The 22097-nt window shown below is 34.7% G+C and overlaps 1 protein-coding gene and 1 pseudogene across 2 annotated transcripts; both read left to right on the top strand.

Annotated features, from left to right (window-relative positions):
• Positions 1 to 8862: 8862 nt before the first annotated feature.
• LOC147395358 (uncharacterized) lies at positions 8863 to 12089 on the top strand (annotated as a pseudogene). The gene is made up of 8 exons (XR_015180692.1): positions 8863 to 9049; positions 9144 to 9372; positions 9577 to 9967; positions 10048 to 10185; positions 10916 to 11074; positions 11143 to 11293; positions 11371 to 11547; positions 11698 to 12089. The product of XR_015180692.1 is annotated as an uncharacterized LOC147395358 (transcript).
• Positions 12090 to 15717: 3628 nt separating this feature from the next.
• Positions 15718 to 21690, top strand: LOC147395357 (putative disease resistance protein At4g27220). Its single transcript, XM_086449762.1, has 2 exons — positions 15718 to 15825; positions 18375 to 21690. The coding sequence occupies exon 2, from the start codon at positions 18530 to 18532 to the stop codon at positions 21683 to 21685; it is 3156 nt and encodes a 1051-aa protein (XP_086305888.1). The 5' UTR covers positions 15718 to 15825; positions 18375 to 18529; the 3' UTR covers positions 21686 to 21690.
• The last annotated feature ends 407 nt before the right edge of the window (positions 21691 to 22097 follow it).

Raw genomic sequence — 22097 nt, 5'->3', positions numbered from 1 at the left:
TGACATGCATTAGGCAATTCTTCCTAAATGCCTTAATCCCAAGAAGGCAGCACCACAAGGTAATCATGACATGTAGGGACAAAGTAATTCTCATATAGTGAAAAATATTACTATTAAAAAAATATTAATCATTATAAAAATAAATCATATTATAAGTAAAGATCATAATTTTCTTTCATTAGATTATATTAATTTTGTTAATTTAATTGAAAGTTTGGAAAACTAACCCACATTATTTACTTTTTCTTATCTAGTCTTTTACACAAGTGATGACAAGAAATCAAAGAAGAGATGGACTGATTCCTAACTATGTCGGCTACGTCAAATATTTGTTCTTTCGTTCAATTATGTGCGTGAGAGAGGGAGAGAGAAATGGCTCTTTGTACAGCCACTTTTATCAGGTGTTAATGTCTTTTGACTTGTTAGATGGTTGTTATGAAGCCGTAGAAAAATCTATCCAAAGTTGTAGATTTGACAACTCTATTTTTTTTTTCTCTCTTGTGCTGTCATGTTTGCCGTTTCGGTCAAAATTGGCCCATAACGCAATCACATCTACTGTCGTTGTCTGTCTCTAACCGATTCTGACTCCAACACACAAGCATGTTAATGCAAACTTTGCTATAAAACTGTTTCATTTTACATCGAAACCGAGGAGTGCGTGTTATCATCCGCGATTGGTGGATAATGTAACAACGTCACACGAAGGTCAAGACTATGTTTACTGGTTGGTTGGATGATTACATCGGTTTGAAATCGGGTTTGAGGTTAGTCGTTTGTCAATCAATTTTGAATCCACCCGATTTGGATAAGATATTTAAATCATTTATGTTAATATCAAAGAACAAGACTCAACCACCAAGGAAATCTCGTCAATTTTGAAAAGAAAGAGGTATATCTTTAATATTGACCAAATCTTAAAATTTTCAAAAGAAAGGTTAATTCTAATATGAGTGGTGATTTTTTTCACTTTAGAATTTTCATTCGATCTGTACTCAACTGACATGATAAGGGCATAAAATCATAAATCTTTTTTTTTTCTCGAGATATACAAGGAAAAGAGCAATGATTCTGTACTTTTATCGTGTCAATTGAGTAAGTGAAAATTTTCAAGTCAAAAAATCATTATGGAATTTTTTTATTATTATGATGAGAGTTTGAGATCGTTGCTAAAATTCACCAAAACATGGGGTTTGATAGATTCGTGGGGTTTGATAGATTCGTTGAAGTTGATAAACTGACTACAGACCGACTTGTACAGGTTCATTGTTAGGTATTATATTAGTGAATCTGATAACATAGATTCAGGTCATCTTAATTTCACACAAATCCTTAAGACATTCCTATGTTTTGAAAAATTGAATGATCATACTATAGTTTGATCAGTAGTTTTCTTATGAAACATGTACCATAAGTAAAACTTTCTTTGAGACTAAGAGATTCAATATTTTAAAAGAGTTATGAACTTAAGTTGGATATTTTGTGTGAGAGTGGCATAGCAAATTATGTAGACTCTTTCCGAGGTGGATTTCCAATGGGGCACTTGCCTCACAAGAGTTTTTAAAATTTATAAAATTTATGTGTTATTACGACTGTCCTGCCATCTAAGTTACATTGAATATAAAGAATTTTCTTTGTAAAAAGAACATATTAATAGTAAGAACTATTTATGATCCAATGAGGTTGGAGCCAAAGCATCAAATATATTATTAAAATGGAAAGATATTATTCAAGATTCTTGAGAAAAATATGTCCCTAAAATTATGCAGTCATCCCTAAGAAATTAGTGTTTTTTTTTTCATCCCAATTGGGCATTTTTGAGACTATAATTTTCTTAAAAATGAACTAGCTCCATTTCATTCATTTTAAGAGAGAAGTAAAAAAAAAAAAAAAATCTTTAACATCAAACCAAAGTTATGCTTTTGGCACCAAATTCCAAATGCTCTCAAAAATGGTCTTTTATTGAAGTTGAAATCAAGATAAGGCATAATTAATTGTCATGTTTGGAAAAGACTTGGCGACGACTTTTTCTCTTCCCTTTGACCTATGATCTTGACAAATGATGTACTACAAACCTAACATTTGAGATAAGCATTTTCTAGGGTCCCCATCTTTCATAGCCTAGCTATGACTTATTTCGTAATCTATAACTCCTCAAATTAATTTTGTCTCCTCAAATTATTTTTGTCAAGGATATTTGGTCAAAGCAATTATTTGTACGGACTCCATAATATAAGTGAGGTGGTAATTTATTTTCAATTTTTTTTTTTCGTTTTTGAGTAGCGGATCCGACATGTATTTGGGCTTTGCCCAGTCCATAGGCCATGATTTTGTCTAAGGATTAGTTCTGAAGAACGAGTAATGCCCACACACCATACGCATCAGATAAGTGAGCGTGCATTCTCATAAGTGATCCCAAGAAATTAATGCTTATACTGGATATCGAACTCATGACCTATGAGTATTAATTGCTTATTGGTTTGTAATTGTCATTGAACCAACCCCTCAAATTTATTTTCTTTCAAATTCTTCTTCTCATAGTAAAATATTCTGGCAATACTCTTTTGTTGCATAGACTTTACAATTATATTCCAATAATTTAGTCAATCGAATTTTAGTAGAATTATAAGATATAGACAAGTGAAATTATGTACTTTTACATTTGATGTCTTAATTTATATTATTATTATTATTTTTAATAAAATAGATTAATATGAAACAAGTATTAATCAACTGAAGGGGCCAATTTAGCTAAGTTATGAAGGCATTTGTAACGTTGATAGTACGACTTGGGTTCAAAACCATTTGAACCCTTACCTCTACTAACCATTGACCCCTACTTGCCTAACCTACTCATACAAAAATGGTAAGGTTGATGCTATGTTTTAAAAATTGAATCAATGATTAAATAAAAAATTATCAAAATGGTCTAATCATGATTAGATCTAATTCAATTTCGGTGGATCAAATTAATTCTATTAAAAAAAATAAAAAATATATTCTTTTTTTCTTAAATTATTTTCTGTCAGGTGTTTTGGATGAAATCCTCCAAAATAATGAAATAAATCTGGAAGGAGCAAATGATAAAACCCCCCGTGTGCATTGGAATAATGTTTTGTTCCCACTTGTATTTGTTTATTAAGCACTGCCACCCACCATAGGCTCAGGCTTTGTCGTTCAATCATTTAGATTTTGATGGAAAGAAATAATACCAGGATTTCAAGTTTAAATATTAAAGAATAACGTTTGAGGTGTATATAAGCCAGAAAAACACTACATTATAAAAAGAGTTGTTAAATATGATGCCTTCTGACAAATACCCCCTACGCTCTCATCACAGAACTGTAGATCATTTTAACTCAGGATACACAGAATCATAAATATTTTTCTTGTGTATCCCAAGGTAAATGATTTACGGTTCGGTTCTGTGATAGGGGTGTAGGGGGGAGCGTCATACTATCATGGTTCTGAAAAAAAAAATGAGGCTGTATAACAATGAACTTTATTTTAATTAGACAAAAGTTTAAATTGATCAAAAATTTATATTAATTTAAAGTAATGTAATTCTCTATGTAATTCCATTTAAGACTCATATGTTCACTCGATAACAATTATAAAAGAGTGGTGATATTCTGACTCCCCCCATTGACATACTCCCCCTACGTGGCATTTTACAGAATCGTAGACTTTCTTTTTTTGGGATGCTCAACAGCAAATCCCTATAAATATGTGTAGTTGTGTATCTCAAGGAAGAAAATCTACTGTTCAGGGTGGGGGGAGTATGTCAGAGGGGGAGTCAGAAAATCATTATTCATGATAAAACTAATTTTTCTTTCAGTATTTAATATTTAGTGCACATGGGAAGTAATCAAATTGTGAGAGTACTGATTCCTGACCAGCTTAGTTTTACCAAAATAATAACCACTGCATGTAATGTCTTTTGGCCTTTTAGCAGTAAAATCGTGAACCCCCTTCTACTCTCTCCCATGTTATGTCGCTTCGATCAAAATTGGCCCATAACGTTATAATTGTTTACCATTTATTGTATTTGTCTCTAACCGATTATGACTCCGACACGCACACACGTCGATGGGCTATAGAATTATGCTGTCGAGAATTTACAAAAAAAGTCGTTCAATTTTAAAATTTTAAATGGAAAGTGAGGAATGTCAATAGATTGGATCCGGGTTAGATCAGGGTTTATCCAGAACTAATCTTTGTGGATTGGACAATTCTCACAGGTTTCCCACACTTTTTTGGAATGGGACTAGTCCTAATAATTGCATGTTTCGACCCCACAAAAGTTTTTCAACATTCCATAGGTTAAGTCAGGTGACCACACATTTTGAACGACTAAAAGGACCAAACCATTCTCATTATTTTTAGCCTTGAGCCAACCCACTACAGGTTTTGGATACACAAATATTTTAGTCGTCACTAATTGATAGGTGAAGGCAAATTTTGAACCTATATCTTGGTATCAACGCTAACGTACTTTAACTAACTTAGCAAGTTGATACATTGCAAAACAACTTTGAGGTCGTGTGTTCAAATCTAACATACTTATAAAAAAAAAATAAAGATTATCAAATTAGATTCATATTGGATTCCAAATCATCGATTTGAAGTTATTGAATCGGATCAGATTAGATGTCAAGTTTGATACAATCCATTGACAACCCTATTACCATGATTGATGCTATGGTAATGACATGTGACCAACTGATGCTAACACAAATCTCGTGGTCAAGTCAATTGTGGACATCTAAACGATTTGAAAAGTGCTGAAGGGAGTTCCTATAAGACATTGTGCTAACGTGGCAATGTCCCCGTAACCATAGATTTTTTTTCCTTGTAATGAGTGCGATACGGCTATCATTGGATCCGATCAGACCTGAAATCTGATCCGTTCTGATCTCATAACTTCGGATCTGGATTGATGTTTTAGATTTCGATAACGATCCAATCCGATATCTTATTAGACATTAGGACCAGATCTGGACCAACCATGTCGCACTCCAATAAGGACCCTATCAGATAGTATGTTAGAAAGTATATAAATTATATTATTCATTTATTGAGATGTATTCAGTTTATCTAGACTTTGTATATAAAATCAAGTTTGTCCCAATCCGATTATAATTGGATTATAATTGGATCGGATCTGGATCTTAATATTGAGGTCCAATAAAACAATTTATCTACTTCGGGAGGTGGACATTGTCCACAATCTCTATAAATCTATAAATATAATGTCGGATCATCTTGTACGTAAATAAAAAAACAAAATCATGAACACCAATAAAATCTAGGAATGTGGTGTCTATTCAAAAGCACTTCCATTGGAAGTGCTCTTTGTGCCCAATTGTTCATTTGATGGGTTTTTATGACGTAGTGATTAAAAAATAATTTTTTGGACAGTTTGATAAATATAATAACTTGTGATCTATCTGATTGATTTTAACATCTTAGACAAATCATGAAGAGAATTTTAGTTATTAACTAAAAAACTAAGTGCATTATCTTCCCATAACTCGTTTATATTTATTTTCATGAGTTTTTCCATTTGGTAGGAAACGCTTCTCGAGTTTGTTACTAAAAGTTAATTTGTTGCCAAAAGTATTCTTAAGCTACCAAAATGCTTAAGAAATGCCCTCCAATTAATCCAATCTAAAGTTGGGTTGGGCTTGAGCTGATGCCTCGGACTATCCATTTTAATTCGAACCTTGCTCTAAGTATACATTTTTGTTTTGTTTTTTGCTTTGACGGCTGTACTACCAACCACTCTGCACGTGCCAACAATTAAATATAATCATTAGTAGAGGGGTATGTAGGATTCGAAGGTGTGACTGGGATATGTTCACGACACATTTTGACATATTACATTATAAGACATTAGAGAAGGGACGTGCATGCAATGCAAATGTTGCTTGGGCAAAACTCCTCAAAATCATGAGTTCTTCTTGTTGCACAGCTTGCTATTTGTTGAGAAAATTTATAAAAAATAAAAATATGTTGTTTTATACTATTATATACAAATGATTGCAAATGCATTAATTGATCTGGCAAAGTGCTTTTGTAATTTATTAGATATATCGAAATCTTTATATTTTGTGGTTACTATATAAAGATAATCTCTATTTTACGAAAGTAATCTGGAAATACACTTGCCTCGGGTCATACGTTTTAGAAGATCAAATTTAACTTCCAATGATTGAAAAGTCCTATTGTGACCTCATCATAACCCAAATATAGTGGGATATATAATCTTTATTTAAGGTAAAACAAGGTTAAGCCTCACATTATTGTGGATGGTAGTGAATGCGAGGAGGATCCAAAAGAATGTTGAGGAAACATTAAGGGCAAATATGAATTTATTCTCAATAATAAAAGATTTGGCTTTGAACAGAGTGGAATGAAAGAACGAGATTCGTTTAGTTGACCTTATATATTTGAGAATAGGATTTGTTATGTTAGTTGTGGCGAAGGTGAGGAATTTTTCAGTTTTTTTTAATTGACTTATGTTCTTGACAATGTATATTTCAACAGTAGAGTTTAGTTGTGAAAGGTAGATCATATTGAAGACAGGATACCCAAACATTTGCGATAAAAACATGGATGAGGATGATGATCACATTGTTCTTTCATGACTAAATGGCTCACCAAACTAAGTTGCTTAAAACCTATAGATAGCCTAAACAACTGTTTGCATCGACTCCATAATGCATATGGGACCATTTTTTAATACATGCCAATTGCATTTTGTACCCCATGGTTTTGAAATTCGATGAGACAGCTCGACTGAACTGAACCTCAAGTTAACTTGGTATATAAGTTTGAAAAGGATCGATTCTCTAACACTCTTCCATACCCGATATTATGATTTGCTCGACACACTAAGCAATATGATTTTCGCTAATGATTTTCTGACACGAAAATTTTCACTCAGTCTGTACTCGGCTGATGTGGTAAGGGCACAAAACCGTTGATCATTTTCCTTGTGTATCCCGAAAGAAAAAATATCTATGGTTCTGCGTCCTTGCCATGTCAACCATGTACAGACTGAGTGAAAATTTTCGAATCAATAAATCACGACTCTATGATTTTTATTTTAGGAAAAGGCTTCGGAAATTAGGTTTGAATGTGACTATAGGATTGATGCAAGGACACAAATGGGCTAAGGCCAGCTCCATATGCTTTTCAACTAAAGGTTCCCTTAAAAGGAAATTAGGTTGCCGAACCAATACATATTCAACTGTGGGAGGGCACATGACCTAGCTAGGCCGGCTAATGCAACCCCAATGAACCCAAAAAGATAATAATTAATTGCTATCAAGACGGTTACAAAAGACCAATCCTTTTATAGACACGTGGTTCGACGAGTCAACGTATTTTTGAATCCAATTATTGTGATATGGTAAATTTTTCATTGGATTAGCCAAACTTTAAAGCGTGCTCACATGAACCGAACCGAATTGAACAGATACAATGTAATTGCTTTAAGAATTGTATTACGCCAACTAATATTGGATGAAGACATTGTTTGATGATTTGAGTGTCAAACGTGATGAAATATAATGAAGTACTTCAATCCACAAAGAGTCTATTTGATTCTTTTAGTTACATTCTCATCTCCACTAACATGAATATTTATCGTTTTGTATGCTTTCTTAGAACATGAATACTTGACGATTATAATTTGGTTAATTTAATTGGGCCAGATGTATAATCCAAGTCTGGTCCATTTATAGATTGGCCCGGGAATGTAGAGATAGCCACCCAAGGGGCCTGTACCTAATTTCTAAGACAACCCTCCATCAAGTGGGCCTAGTCCAGGTTGGTTAAGTATTTCTTCCTACGATCTCTTTCTTCTTTCTCGTTTTTTTTTTTTTTTTCTTCTTTCGAAGTTTCGCTATTGAATTTCACTCTTAAAATCCAAGTCAATTATTGAACCGGAATTTATCATATCATATCGGTTGGACAGTTTTTGGATTTGGTTCAACATGGTCGGACCAATTTATGTTTATTAACAAAATTAATCTAAAATTACTTTTATTCATTTTCATTAAAAAATAAATCATTTGAAAATTTTGATGGTCACCCACCGAAGTGATTTTGGGCTTAAAATGGATCGGACTTGGGCGATCTGAATCCAATTTTTACTACAATAAACCATATTTGAATGATTTTACTTTCACTAAATTGTTTGATTTAGTTCAGTTCGGGGTCAGATAATTCTGAAATGTTCAACAAAATTTCTGCTATTCTTCTTAGTTAATTTCTATACTATTCCACTTTGACATTATAATCCTTTTATTTATAAGAATTCAATTCATATTGTATTACTTTACCATTATGATCCTTTTATTATGTAAGAATTCATGTTGTATTAAAGTAGTTGATAAGAATATTTTGAAAAATTGGTAAATTTTGGATTTTGGATCAATCGAATTTCAAATAAAATGCGACCTAGTTTATGTCCATAGTATGGTCCATTTTTTCAGCAGATTCTTGAAGATCTAAAAGACCTTACTCTAATGTGGTTAAAGGACCATATTTGTGTATCCAAGGGAGGATGAATTAGATGTGAGGATGTTTCACGTTCTTCCTTGTTTTTTTTTTGTGGTAACAATACGTTCAACCAACTTTTTATTTTGATCTTCAATAATGAAAGTTGCTATTGCCACACAACCATTTACTAACGCCACACCAACTGTGTGCAATTATATAAGAGTTGGTGTGGCAATAGTAGCTCTCTTAATAAGTGATCACACCATATAATTTTGATTGGCACTCATTCAACCTGTGGGGCCCACTCCCAAGATATTTGGGGCAGGTGTTTTACATCTCTTCATTCATCCCTCCACCTCTCTCTCTCTCTCTCTCTCTCACACACACACACACACACACACACAACATCAGGTATGGAGATGGAGGTGCAATTCATGTCTTCCTTGTGTCCCAAAGGCCATTGGAGAAGTAGAAAGACATCTTTGTTTCAAGCATGGAATCATCAACAAGGAATAACAGCAATCAGCTTCAAAGCCAACATGTATGGTTTAACTTCCACACAATTAATCTATATTTCTGATTTAATTCTTTCCAACTTCTCTTCAAATTCTCACACTGTTACATCTCTTTATCAGCAACAATGGTGGCTGTGCCACCCCTTTACTACACCAGAAGAAGACTTCATTAGTCAAATCAAATCAGAATTTCTTTAGAATGAGAGCTATTAAGAGTACTGAACATTCAAAAGATGTTTCCATAATTGGCTTAGAAAAGAAGGGCACCGTGATCGGTGCAGTTGCTCTGATAGTTGGAACTAGCATTGGCTCCGGTATACTAGCCATCCCGATGAAAACATCCCCTGCGGTACCCTACTCCTTATCACTCTTTCCACGATGTACACGCGGGCATCGGCGCGTGTGCACAAACAAACACATGTGCGCACACTCATACACCTGAGCAAGTGCACATACGTACATGCGTGTGTGCGCACACAGGCACACACATGGATGCATGGGCACACACACATTTTTCATTGATGAAGGTTTTGCCCATTTCTCTGAAATACAGGGATTCATCCCAAGCGCGGTAGCAATGATATTATGTTGGGGTTTTCTCCTAATTGAAGCTCTCTTGCTTGCCGAAATTAATGTGAGTCTCATGAGGAAGAAAAAGAGGAAGAGAAAGGAAGATGAACTCGAGGTCATCTCCCTTAGAACCATGGCTCAAGAAACACTTGGAGAATGGGGTGGGACATTAACCACTATTAACTACATCTTCTTAGCTTACACAACAATGGTGGCCTACACGTCTAAGTCAGGCGAGATCCTTTATCATTTGATCAGCATCCCACCATCCATCTCAGGCTTCTTCTTCACTACTCTCTTCACCATTCTCATCTCTGTTGGAGGGACCCGCACCACCGATCAAGTAAATCAATGGCTCACTTTTACCATGATAGGTGTGTGTCTATCTATGTATGTGTTCAAGTCAATGAGTGACTGAATGTGCATAATCTGATACGGTTGAATGAATGTACAGGTCTACTAGTTGCTATTGAGGTATTGGCTGTTATGTCTGGAGGATGGTCTGGATTAGAATCGTCGGGCAATTGGGGAAAAGTTCCAACCACAATTCCTGTAATCATCTTTGCTTTAGTTTATCATGATCTAGCACCAGGTAAAAATGAAAATTGTTGAAATTTGATAGGTTGATTATGCCATGGGAGTGATTCCGTATTGTTTATTTTGATAATTGGGTTTGTTCTGTGAGCTCAGATCCCTAGATCTATCAATATATGCAACAAAAAACAACCAAGAAAACACGAGGTTTACATGGTTGGACTAAGCCTACATCCATGGATGAGAGTTTCACTAGTATTAAGATGACTGTTGAGTGTATATTTTCCTCCACTCTCGGAAGTGTCATACCCCAGTTAAGCCCCGTGAGCCTCTTATATTCATAGTTCTCCCCCTCTCCCCTAGATCGGTCTTTTTGGAGTAGTTGGTTGGTTGCCATGCTATCATAGCGCTAGGTTCATATAGGTCACGGTTCGATTCTTTCCACCATTATGGGTGAGGGGGAGTGTTGAGTGTATATTTTTCTCCACTCTTGGGTGTGTCATACCCCAGATAATCCCTGGGACCCTCTTGTATTCATAGTTCTCCCCCCTCTCCAATGGATCAGTCTTTTGGAGTAGTTGGTTGGTTATCAAGATTCCCAATCTGAAACCAACTCTCCCATGGTCCAAAATGCCATATTTTCTCTTACGTCAAACATACCTATTAGAATTTCGTTGGGTCGGGGGCTCCAGTTCCCTATAACAGAGGTTCCCCCAAGTTAGGTATTTAATAAACAGTTTCCAACGGGACCTTAATTTAAGACATCTTACCCAACACTTTTGTTGCAGTTATATGTGCCTACCTCGATGGGGATCTTGCACGTATAAAGGTGTCAATCATACTTGGTAGTCTTGTGCCGCTGTCTGTTCTGCTTGTCTGGGATGCAGTCACATTGGGTCTCTTGACTCATGCAATCAAATTGTTGACCCTATTGACTTGCTCATGAGGTAGACTGTGTGATAAATGGATTTTTCATGTTGAATGAACATCTCCAACAATGCTCACTCTGGTTCAGGGTGAGATGGAGTGGAGTTTCGGCTATGGTAGAGGCCTTCTCACTTCTTGCAGTTGGAACATCTTTAATTGGCACTCTATTGGGATTCTCTCAGTTCTTCTTGGAGCAACTCAATAACCTTTCATGGGATTCTTCCTCAACTAAAATAAAAGTAAATTTCTGTATCGTTCCCTATCTAATTTGCATTTTTATTTTTATTTTTTATCTTTAATCTTCATCTATTAGCAGAAATCTGAGGAAATTCATGAATCAAGTGTTCTAAGAGATGAAAGCACTTTATTTGGGCTGAGAAAATGGTGGGGAACTAACAAGCTTAGCGTCACAGCAACAGCAATGGCTGTCACTCCACCTCTGTTCATATCAACTACAGTTCCGGATGTATTCTCCACTGCCACTGACATCGCTGTAAGAAATAGTTAACACACACTAGTTTAATCTACTAGATATGAGCAATATATTTACTTGACAATTTCCCACAAAGTGGTTAAAATGAATAATTTTCACAAATAAGAATTTCAATTCTTTGATAAATTAAATAGTTTGTTTGTCGACTAGGGGGGTTATTGTATGGCGACGTTATATGGAGTCCTCCCACCAATAATGGCATGGGCTATGCACACAAGACTATCAAATGATACACGTAATGACAAAGTTGATGATAACATCGAGGATATTGAAGATAATGGTGGAATGGAATTGTCTAGAGTGATGCCCGCACTTTTTGGGGTAGGACTATTTGCTTTTGGGATAGTAATGGAACAACTACTTCAAGATCTCTTAGGGTTCCTAAGGTAAGCCCCTTCTCGAGGTAGACAAGACAGCTATCCTTTTAGGTGTATTTCTCTCTTTTGTAAATTTTTAGTACTTTTTTATAATTTGATCATCATTGTGCACACCTAATCTGAATTACTGTGGTCGACAAAATGAATCTAAGTTCTTTTGTGTCATGATTCTTTATTATTGTATTAATTAGCAGTATTTTCAAGTGATCACAAAACATGAAACGGTTTTGGTGTGTGAGGTGCATGAAGTTTGGCAGGCTCACATTGATCAATGGGCTTTAGCACATGAGATGTTCCGACATTTGGTTCGTCAAAGAATCATACTGTTTCACTGCGATCTTCTGATTTTTGTAAAAAAGCAGTATGAAACAACATTGAATGCATGCTACGTAATGTCAAAATATTTTGATCAAACTGTCTTGATTTTCCTCTAGACCGAAATAACGATTTTATAACTTGGTGATGATCATGTAGATAATAAAATAGACAAAGAAATGCTACCCAAACTGAGTGTCTACTTGAACTACATAAACTTTTAACATTGTGAATCTCCCATTTATAAGGGACTCAAGATACTTTTTGGGGAAATGAAAAACCAATATTATTTGACAGTAAAGAGGGTAATTTTAACATACCCCTCTTGGTTTTGGTGTATATTTGAAATACCCTTGGGTATTCATACACTTGTCATCAATGTCTGAGAGACCATATGAAAATGATAAAAATACCCTTATCATCAATGTCTTGCCAAAGCCCAACATGGCTTGCAAGCTCCCAAATTGCTTGTGCACAAGAGGGATAACTCATGGACAAACTCGACATGCACGGGACAGACCAATGGTACACTGTCAGCAAACTAACTCAACTGAAAAAGAAAAGGTGTATATATGTCAGCTACTGATATAAGAGAATTACATGTCAAATGAGTTTCTTTTAGTTCTAAAACATGCCAAGGATTCAAAATGACCAATACAACCATTAAGTGTGAAAAACAGAAACAACATGCATCCTTCCTTCATCAAGCAGAAATTCAAAGTTTTAATATGAAAACCAGGCAGATAAGTCTATATAGGCAGGAATTGGTTCATCTTATTTATAACACCTAACCCAAGAAACAATTAAATCCATTTTATTAGCCACCAATTATTACATCATTTGAGATGGAAATTTGTTATTTTCATAAGATGAATTGAAATAACTCTCGAAGTAGCACTCAAGTGTGCATAAAATCCTAGATGCTTCTTCATGAGATACAAGTGTCACACACTCAAAAGACAACTGATGGTTCACTGCTTCACAATGTGAAAAAATCCCAAATTTGATGGCCTTGGGCCGTCAAATTTCATAAAATTCGACATAGCGAAAGGTCGAATTGGTGTTGAATTTTTCATTGTCAAATTTGCTTTTCAATGAGCCGAAACTATCAAATTAATGAAGAATGAGAGAAATTCAACAGCTCTAAGCCATCAAATCTGGGAACATCAAGAATTTCGATGGTCTTAGACCGTCAAAATTCAGTTTCTAAATTTCCTGCACCTTGGCCTGTCAAATTTTCTATAGAATTTTCAAGTTTTCATGTAGTGCCAGCCCGAGTGCTACTTTGAGTGTTATTTCAAGTCACTGTAAGAGAACTCTATCCATAAACTGAGGTCTTTGATGTTCTTCAAATGAAAATGTCTTGTTGGACACTTAATTGGACTCATTAATCCATGACATTCAAACCAACTCCTAGACACAAAGAACAAAAAATTAAGATTCTCATAAACATTAGAATTGAGTAACAAAAATAATTAAACCAATAATTATGAACCAGCCAAAGAAAATTTATCAAATTTAAGAATTAGAAGTTACCCATCAAGTTGAATGTATATGCATGGGTCCAGAAAAAAATCTAGTTATTGGGTTAGTGCAGATCAAAGGCAATGGTTAGGCAAGACTCCTTAACTGCTGTTCATCTTCTTCAATTAATTTTTTAACCTCAAACAAGGTTTTAGGTTCTCCATGAAAAACTAGTATTTTTTCTCCCATTCAACCATTGCTTTAAAGGAGATCCCAAACATTGTTCGAAAACTAGTGATTTCCAAGAAAATTTTCTCTTTATTAATTAGCTGCAATTCACATTTTGCTTATCCTCACATTAACCACACTCATTGTTAGCGGTTCTTCATCAAACACTTGACCATTCTGGGAAGGATTATACAAGTTTAATAGGGATCCAATTTTATTGGGACAACCTAGGAATATCGTCCCATCTTGAAAATCTTGACGATTCCATTCATGAATAGATTCTGTCGCACAATTTTAACTCCTAGACTCATGATTTCTACTAATGTATATTACCCATCCACTTGGACTTTTATCAATTCAAATGCTTCATGAAGTCCTCTGCCACTTGTGTCCTACATTAGTTTCTTGTTAAATGCTCCCCCGAATGCTTGGGTGGTAATTCTATAAATAATAGCCTATTTAGTAAAAACAAAATCAACTAAATATCCTTTCACCTTAAAAAAAATGAATTAAAGTACCCAATATACTCCTATTCATTTATTCTATTTCACTTGTGTTTTCCAATGGTTACTTTGGTTAGAGTTTGTCGTTTGCAACAACAATTGAAGGATTCCATACTTATCATTTTGAAGTTGTAGGTATAACTTTTAATCCAAATATCACAATTTGACTATTTCATGTGGATCAATTAGTTGGAAATTAGCGACAAATTTGAAACTTGATGCATAACCTTTGAATTTTATTGAGAGAATATTTCGTCGTACTTGAGGTTCACTGCATTACTCCTACTACTTTATTCAATGAACTATAATAACCTTACAAGATGGAACAATTTCAATGAGTATAGCTCAAGATGAAACAAGTAATAGATGCCTCTATATTTTTCTTGTTTGTAGAAAAGGAAGATAAATACTTTGCCTCAAAGGAGGAGCTAAGCAAAGCATGAGATGCCATTTTACCTTTGCTTTAGGAAATTAAAAAAAAGATTATTAAAATTTTAAATAACATTTTTGGATAGTTTCTTGACATTCATATCTTTATTATTATAATGAGACAAGAGTGAGTATTCTTAATGTTAATCATATTAATCAAAAATACCTTTTGAAGGGGTGAGTATTGGAACTTTACATTATTGTGGGAGAAGTGTGAATGTATTTTTGAAATCTATAATATATATTTAAAAAAATTATAAATTGTGCTTAGATAATTCATTAATAAATTCAAAACAATCTTTATCTATATTATTGGTCCCTGATCATTTTAAAAAGGGAAAATTACTCAATAGACCCAACAAGAGTAATGTTTTCTAAATGCACCTTGAGTTTTAGGGTGGTATCTTAATAACCTAGTATGTAAATTTTTTCTAAATTTCTTTATGCCCTCTCATCCCAATAAAAAGGGGAACTGAAATTGTCCTGATGGACAATCCAAACTCTTAAGATGAATCATTTAAATAGTCAATCTTAAAATTTGAATCCTTGATCTGGATGATTTGAGTTATTCTGGCCAATGGGGTCAAGGGTATAAAGAAAGAAAAGTTTACTAAATTGACTATCAATCTAAAAATTAGGAGGGAGGGTGCATTAAGTAATTTTTCCTTTTAAACGCGCAGGCTCTTAAAGTGCCAATGTACCATCCTTAGCATCAAATCTTTAACAAGACAAAGCAACATAAGTAGATATGTGTAAGCAAGGCATAAATCAAAATCAAAATCAAATATTGCTTTTGAGGGTTCCTTCTCTACTCTTTTAGACTTTGAATCTCTGTCTCATTATGATAAATAGATGTTGATTTACTACTCCCAAAACACTTATTCTCCATAGTTGATCGAAGGAAACTTGCACTTTTCTTCTTCGTTTCTTTAAGAGAGATTGATTTGCTGAAAGTTGTCGAGGTATTCCCTTTTGCTTTTCTTTATTTCTGTTTCATATTTCCATTTAGATTTTGGGTTTTTTTATTTATTTTATGAAACAAAAAAAAAAAATGACGATAAACACTAGCCACATTACATTAAATTGAGCAATCTTTGATTCACTTGTCAAGTTCAACCATTGTAAATCGTCAAAATCAACACATAAACATGAATTATTGAGATCAACTTTCTAAATTGTTGAGATTGATGATTTAAATGATTGATCTCAAATACTCAAATGATTCATCACAACCATCTGAGTTTTACATTTTACAGAGGCTAAGGGGATTGATAGAGAGAGATTTTACCAATATGGATCGTTCGGTTGCATTTAGTAGGAAGCCCATGCCATATAAAAACTTGTGGCCAAAAGTTTATGTTGACACTTTACCTTCATTATACAAACCTCTGGATCCTAATTTATGGTATATTGGGTCTCGTTAACATGTGGCCAAAACTCACACGTTAAGAATCATTAAATTCAAGTACATATTGAAAATGTATTTTTCTATCATAAGCGCTCTCAATTTTTTTTATATTACTAAAATACTTATACCCATCATCCAAGGTGTGTTTAAAATGTCTTAACGTTTGCGGGTACACATTAACAAAATCCTAGTTTGTTAAATTATTTTCCCATTTATTAGAGTGATTCTATTTGCACACACCAAAATGGACAATTAATAACTGGGAAATTTTCTTGACACACCAAGAAACTGTGAGGACATCTCTTTTTTTCTTTTCTTTTCTTTTTTCTTCTCCTCCTCCTCCTCCTCCTCTGACCTCCGTCTCCCTCTTAATTTTTTTTTTTCTCGTCATCCTCCTCCTTTGATCTCCTTCTCTGGTAATTATTTTTTCTTCTTCTCTTCCCTCCTTCATTGTCGATCTCTCTCTCCTTTTTTTTTCTTCTTCTCCTTGTCTTCGTATCTCTCTTTCCCTCTCTCTTTTTTCTTATTTCTTGGTGATTAAAAAAAAAATGAAATTTCAAAAAAATAAGATAACTTGAAACCTTCTAAAATAATAAAAATTAACTTTTCTAAATTATCTATTAATTAATATAAACTTCTTAAATCCATTATAACTCAATTTGGATATTTATAAATACTTCTTATTGTAATATAAATAATAAAAATGAATTTAGACAAAAATAATTTTTTTTAAACAAATTAGAAACAAAACAGAATAGAAAGTTCATGAAGTTCAAATAGAAACTAACTAAAAAACTTCCAAATTATTTAAAACTAAAATAAACTAAACACATATGATTGAAATTTAAAAAAAAAAGTTGAATATGGACCCAACATGGTCAACCTGACCTGGGCTGGTCATACCGAGTTGTCTTGGAAAATCTAAGTCAACTAGACCATATCTACATGGGTTGATTCGATCATGAAAATCCTCTTCTCAAGAACAATATGTTCTACACCAAGTAGATGTCCTACATCAAATTCATATTGGGTTCAAAAAATCAAGTGAACCACGAACCCATCAAATTTTAATTGAGTTTGACGAACCAAACAATTAGGTAATTGGTTCGGTGATCCAAACCAATTTATTAATTATTTTTTTCATTATTTATATTTAGAACTTGGATTAATATATTAATTTGTTTCTATATAACTTAAAATTTTTAACATTATAATTGTACTTATAAATTGTAACATGAATTATATATATGCAAAAAGCAGCTTAGTAATATATATATATATAAAAGCAAACCAAGCTAGTGATCCAAAGAAATCCAAGAAATAAATTATCTCTTTCTAGAGTAACAAATCACGAACCCAAAATTGAACCTAGCGAGCCAAGAAACATAGGTTTGACATATGATGGTTTCACCGTCATAGGGGGGAAAGAAAAGAGTAATCACCTACCTGATCCACGATAGGCTGATCAAATCTTCAAAGTTATGAGTATTGTCATTCTCCATTCTCTATTCTCCATTGGTCTTTAGCCATCACAAATCTTCAGAATGGATTGAAAGTTACATAAATCTTTGAAATTATGGAATGTCATTATCTGTTTGTAGGAATGAATCGCAATGACCATTGAAAAATTCAAATAAGGTAAAAGAGACGAGAATGAATATTTCAGGTACTTAAATTTGTCTTAAGTGGGGCGGTATTTAGAAAGAAAGATTTTACTATCAAGTTGCTGCCAAATAATTTTTGGGTATTTTAGAAAGAAGTACCCCCAGCTCTTAGGGTCCATTCAGTAATTTTTCAAGATGTAAAACTTATCCCTGTAAAGAGGGAAAAAAAAATGGTGCATGCAAGAAGAGATTAAGAAACATTCTTTGCTATTCAAATGCTGATGTGTTTTTTGTTACTTTTCTTTGCCACATTGATGGGTGGTCGTAAAACTTCTCCTACTTGGTAAGGGAAGTTTTTTCATTAGTTTGTATAGAACTTAACCCAAAAACAAATAATAATAATAAGAAAAAGAAAAAAAAAATGTTGATAAAGTAAGAAACATTCTTTATTATTCAATTTCTTGATATGTTTTTTTTTGGTTACTTTTCTTTGCCACAGGTTCTTTTCCAAGGAAAAGACCATTGTGTCAAGGAAGAAGAGGTAAATAATATTTCCTTCGTTGGCACTCGTAATTATTTGCTTGGTAGTACGCAGTTGTCTTAGTTATTGCCTGTACGACGCATAAATATAACACTTGTTTTACCATAGAAACCATGGAATTTCTAGTTGCAATTGTTACTAAAGTGGGGGAATGTTTATGGGTTCCCATTGAACGTAGAATCAATTATCTGGTCTATTACAAGACCAATATTGAATACCTTAGAAATCAAGTGGAAGAATTAAAACAAAGGAAGATAGATGTACAAAATAGGGTAGATGAATCTCGTCGAAATTTAGAAGAACCCATCACAGAGGTACGACAGTGGCTCATAAAAGCAAATGAGATTGAAGGTTCCACAGCAAATGTAGGCAGAGAAGAGATTGAGAACAAGAGGTGGCTCAAGGGATTGTGTCCCAATTGGAGCTCTCGTTATAGTGAAAGTAAAGAAGCAATAAACAAGGCAAAGATTGTTAATGAACTCCTACAAAAGGGAAACTTTATTAGGGTGTCATGTGTTTTGCCTCATCCTCGTGTCATACCAATACCTAATGACTATGTTGAGGGCCTTGAACCCATAGAGCTTGCAATGTGTCAGCTCATGGAGGCACTACGTGATGAGAATATCAGAGTCATAGGGGTGCATGGAATGGGGGGAGTGGGGAAGACTACTCTAATAAAAAGATTAAACAATCAACTCCAAAGAAATCATCTCTTCGAGAAGGTAATATTCGTTACTGTATCCAGCAACCCTGTCCTGGAAGCAATTCAAAACGAGATTGCTGAGAGGCTAGGCTTGAAATTGGATAATGATCATTCTCTAATTCTTAGGGCTAGCAAGTTGGCCATGAGGTTGAAGCAGGAGGAAACGGTTCTTATTATTTTGGATGATGTATGGAAGATACTAAATATATTTGATGTAGGAATCCCTAGTGAAACTGACCATAGGGGTTGCAAAATTGTGTTGACATCTCGAATGGAGAGTGTTTGCCTCCAAATGGGAGCGCAAAAAAACATTAAATTGGAATTATTGCCAGACCATGAATCATGGATTCTCTTCAAAGCGAAGGCAGGCGATGTGGTTGATTATCCCACCTTGCAACCTCTTGCGAATCTGGTTATGAGAGAGTGCAAAGGTTTGCCATTGGCAATTGTAACTGTGGGATTGTCTTTGAAAATGAATAGGGATAGTATTATATGGAAAGATGCACTGAGGAAATTACGGAGTTCAATACTAAATAAACAAGATCACGTGTTTTCATCTTTACGATTTAGTTATGACTTTCTAAACGATGAAGATATTAGGTTATGCTTCTTGTTTTGTTGTCTATTCCCTGAAGACACGAACATTGATTGGAGATGTCTGTATTGGTATGGTATTGGGGAAGGTTTCTTGAAGGTGGACGGAAATTTAGAAGATGCATTAGACATGGTATGTGCTTTTGTCCATAGATTGAAGGATTCTGGCTTGTTGTTGGATGGTTTCGATGATGAGCATGTGAAAATGCATGACGTTGTACGGGATGTGGCCATACAAATCTCAAAGGACGATGGACATGGATTTCTTGTAAAAGCTGGATTAGGATTGGAACAGTGGCTGGAGTGTGACGACATTGATGAATATAAGAGGATTTCACTGATGCGCAATAACATTAGGGAGCTCCCTGTAGAACTAAAATGTCCCAATCTCCGAACTCTGTTATTACAAGGAAATGGATATTTGGAAAATATCCCAGACAATTTATTCAAAGAGATGTCCTCTCTTCGAGTTTTGGATTTAAGCGAAACTGGCATTGAATCACTGCCATCGACAATGGCGTACCTAACAAACCTTAGGACACTATGTTTGGGAGGGTGTCCTATACGAGATGTATCTCGACTTGGAGAGCTGAAAAAACTCGAAATACTTCTCCTAGAACAGTGCCCTATCCGTGAGCTTCCAAATGAAATATGTGAACTGACCAATTTGAGATTATTGGATCTTAGCTATACAGGTCATTTAGAAAGGATACCATCAGGGGTGATATCAAAGTTATCTCATTTAGAAATATTGGACATGAAGCATAGCTTTTCTAGATGGGATGTTGAAGAAAATGGAAGTGGACCATTAGCTAGATGTGCGGAGATAGCATCGTTGCATCGTTTGACAGCTCTAGAAGTGGAGTTCGAAAATGATAATTGTTTATTTCTGGACATGTCAGGCCCTTGGGAAAAATTAAATAGATTTTACATTAGAGTTGGCCAAACATACGGAATTCTTACTCGTAGCACCAGGATAATGTCACTTCATATGTCAAGTCCAATTTTGGCGGATTGGATTACGATGATGTTGGGAAGAACAGAGCAGCTATTTTTAGAGGGATGCAAAGATGTCAATTGTTTGGAACAATTGGATGCTGTAGGAGGTTCCAAGTCCTTGGAATATCTCCGTCTTTTATATTGTGACCAAATGGAGTGTCTCTTTAATTTTGAAAACAAGGTTCAACAGTATGCATTTGCTAACCTAAGAGTCTTAGAAGTGATTTCGTGTAACAAATTGCGCAAACCTCTATTCTCATATGGTCTAGTGGGAAGAATGCAAAATCTTGAAGAACTGACAGTGTGGGCATGTATGGAATTGCAAAAGGTTTTTCACTATGATAAACAACAAAAACATAAGCATCATCATCGACGACGACGACAAGAAGAGAAAGAAGATCAACAAAAAGGAGAAGGGCGTGATTATGTCATCCTTCCCAAATTGAGGGAATTCAATTTGTTTGATCTACCGAATTTGATAAATATATGGGGTGACGACGTAACAAATGGGTGCTTCCACAACCTTACAAGCCTATCTATTCATGATTGCCTCAGATTGAAGAATATCTTCACGTTGAGTTTTGCACGAGGTCTCCAACAACTTCATTCTTTAATGGTTTATGATTGCATTGACGTGAAGGAGCTAATTGCAAACGATGACAAGGAGGAAGAGGAAGAGTTGAAAAAAGAAGAAGAGTTGGAGATGTGTAAGAGTTTATTCCCCAACTTAAGGACACTGAGGTTATGCAATCTACCAGAACTAACATGCTTCTACCCTGGGAACGTGCTTTTTGATTTTCATTCTTTGAAAAATATTAAAGTCTCCGGCTGCCCAAAACTGAAGAGGATCCCTCCCTTGGGCCCTCTACCCAACTTGCAAGAAGCTGACATTAATAAAGAATGGTTCGAAGGGCTCGAGTGGGACGACGAGAACACCAGATCAAAACTAGAATCCAGGTACGTACAGTCATAATCTATATATATATATATATATATATATATATATATATATATATATAGGGTCACGTTCCTAAGACTCATATTGAGACTCACATTGCGACACACCGTTTTGTCTTATATGGGAAAAAATGTTTGGAATGAGCTGATTTTTTGTGAGGATGATCTCTGTGATGAGGGGATCATCCTGGCAAAAAATCATCCTATTCCAAAACTTCTAACCCCATCAAAATTGATTTACAAAAATTGGACGGTCTATAATTTTTCAACAAAAATTGGACGGTCTAGAAGTTTCATAATGAGCTGATTTTTGGCAAAGATGATCTCCTCACCATAGAGATCATCCTCACAAAAAATCAGCCCATTCCAAATATTTTTGCCCATATAAGACAAAACGGTGTGTCGCAATGTGAGTCCCAATATGAGTC

Source organism: Akebia trifoliata, chromosome 8 (genome assembly GCF_017979445.1).
Source record: "Akebia trifoliata isolate Shusen 1 chromosome 8, ASM1797944v1, whole genome shotgun sequence".
NCBI classification, from domain to species: Eukaryota; Viridiplantae; Streptophyta; class Magnoliopsida; order Ranunculales; family Lardizabalaceae; genus Akebia; species Akebia trifoliata.
Note: the sequence above shows the minus strand (reverse complement) of the source record. Positions and strands in the feature narration are given on the sequence as shown.

Excerpts from the sequence above, each read along its gene's own strand:
- LOC147395357 (XM_086449762.1), top strand. The coding sequence starts at position 18,530 with ATGGAATTTCTAGTTGCAATTGTTACTAAAGTGGGGGAATGTTTATGG.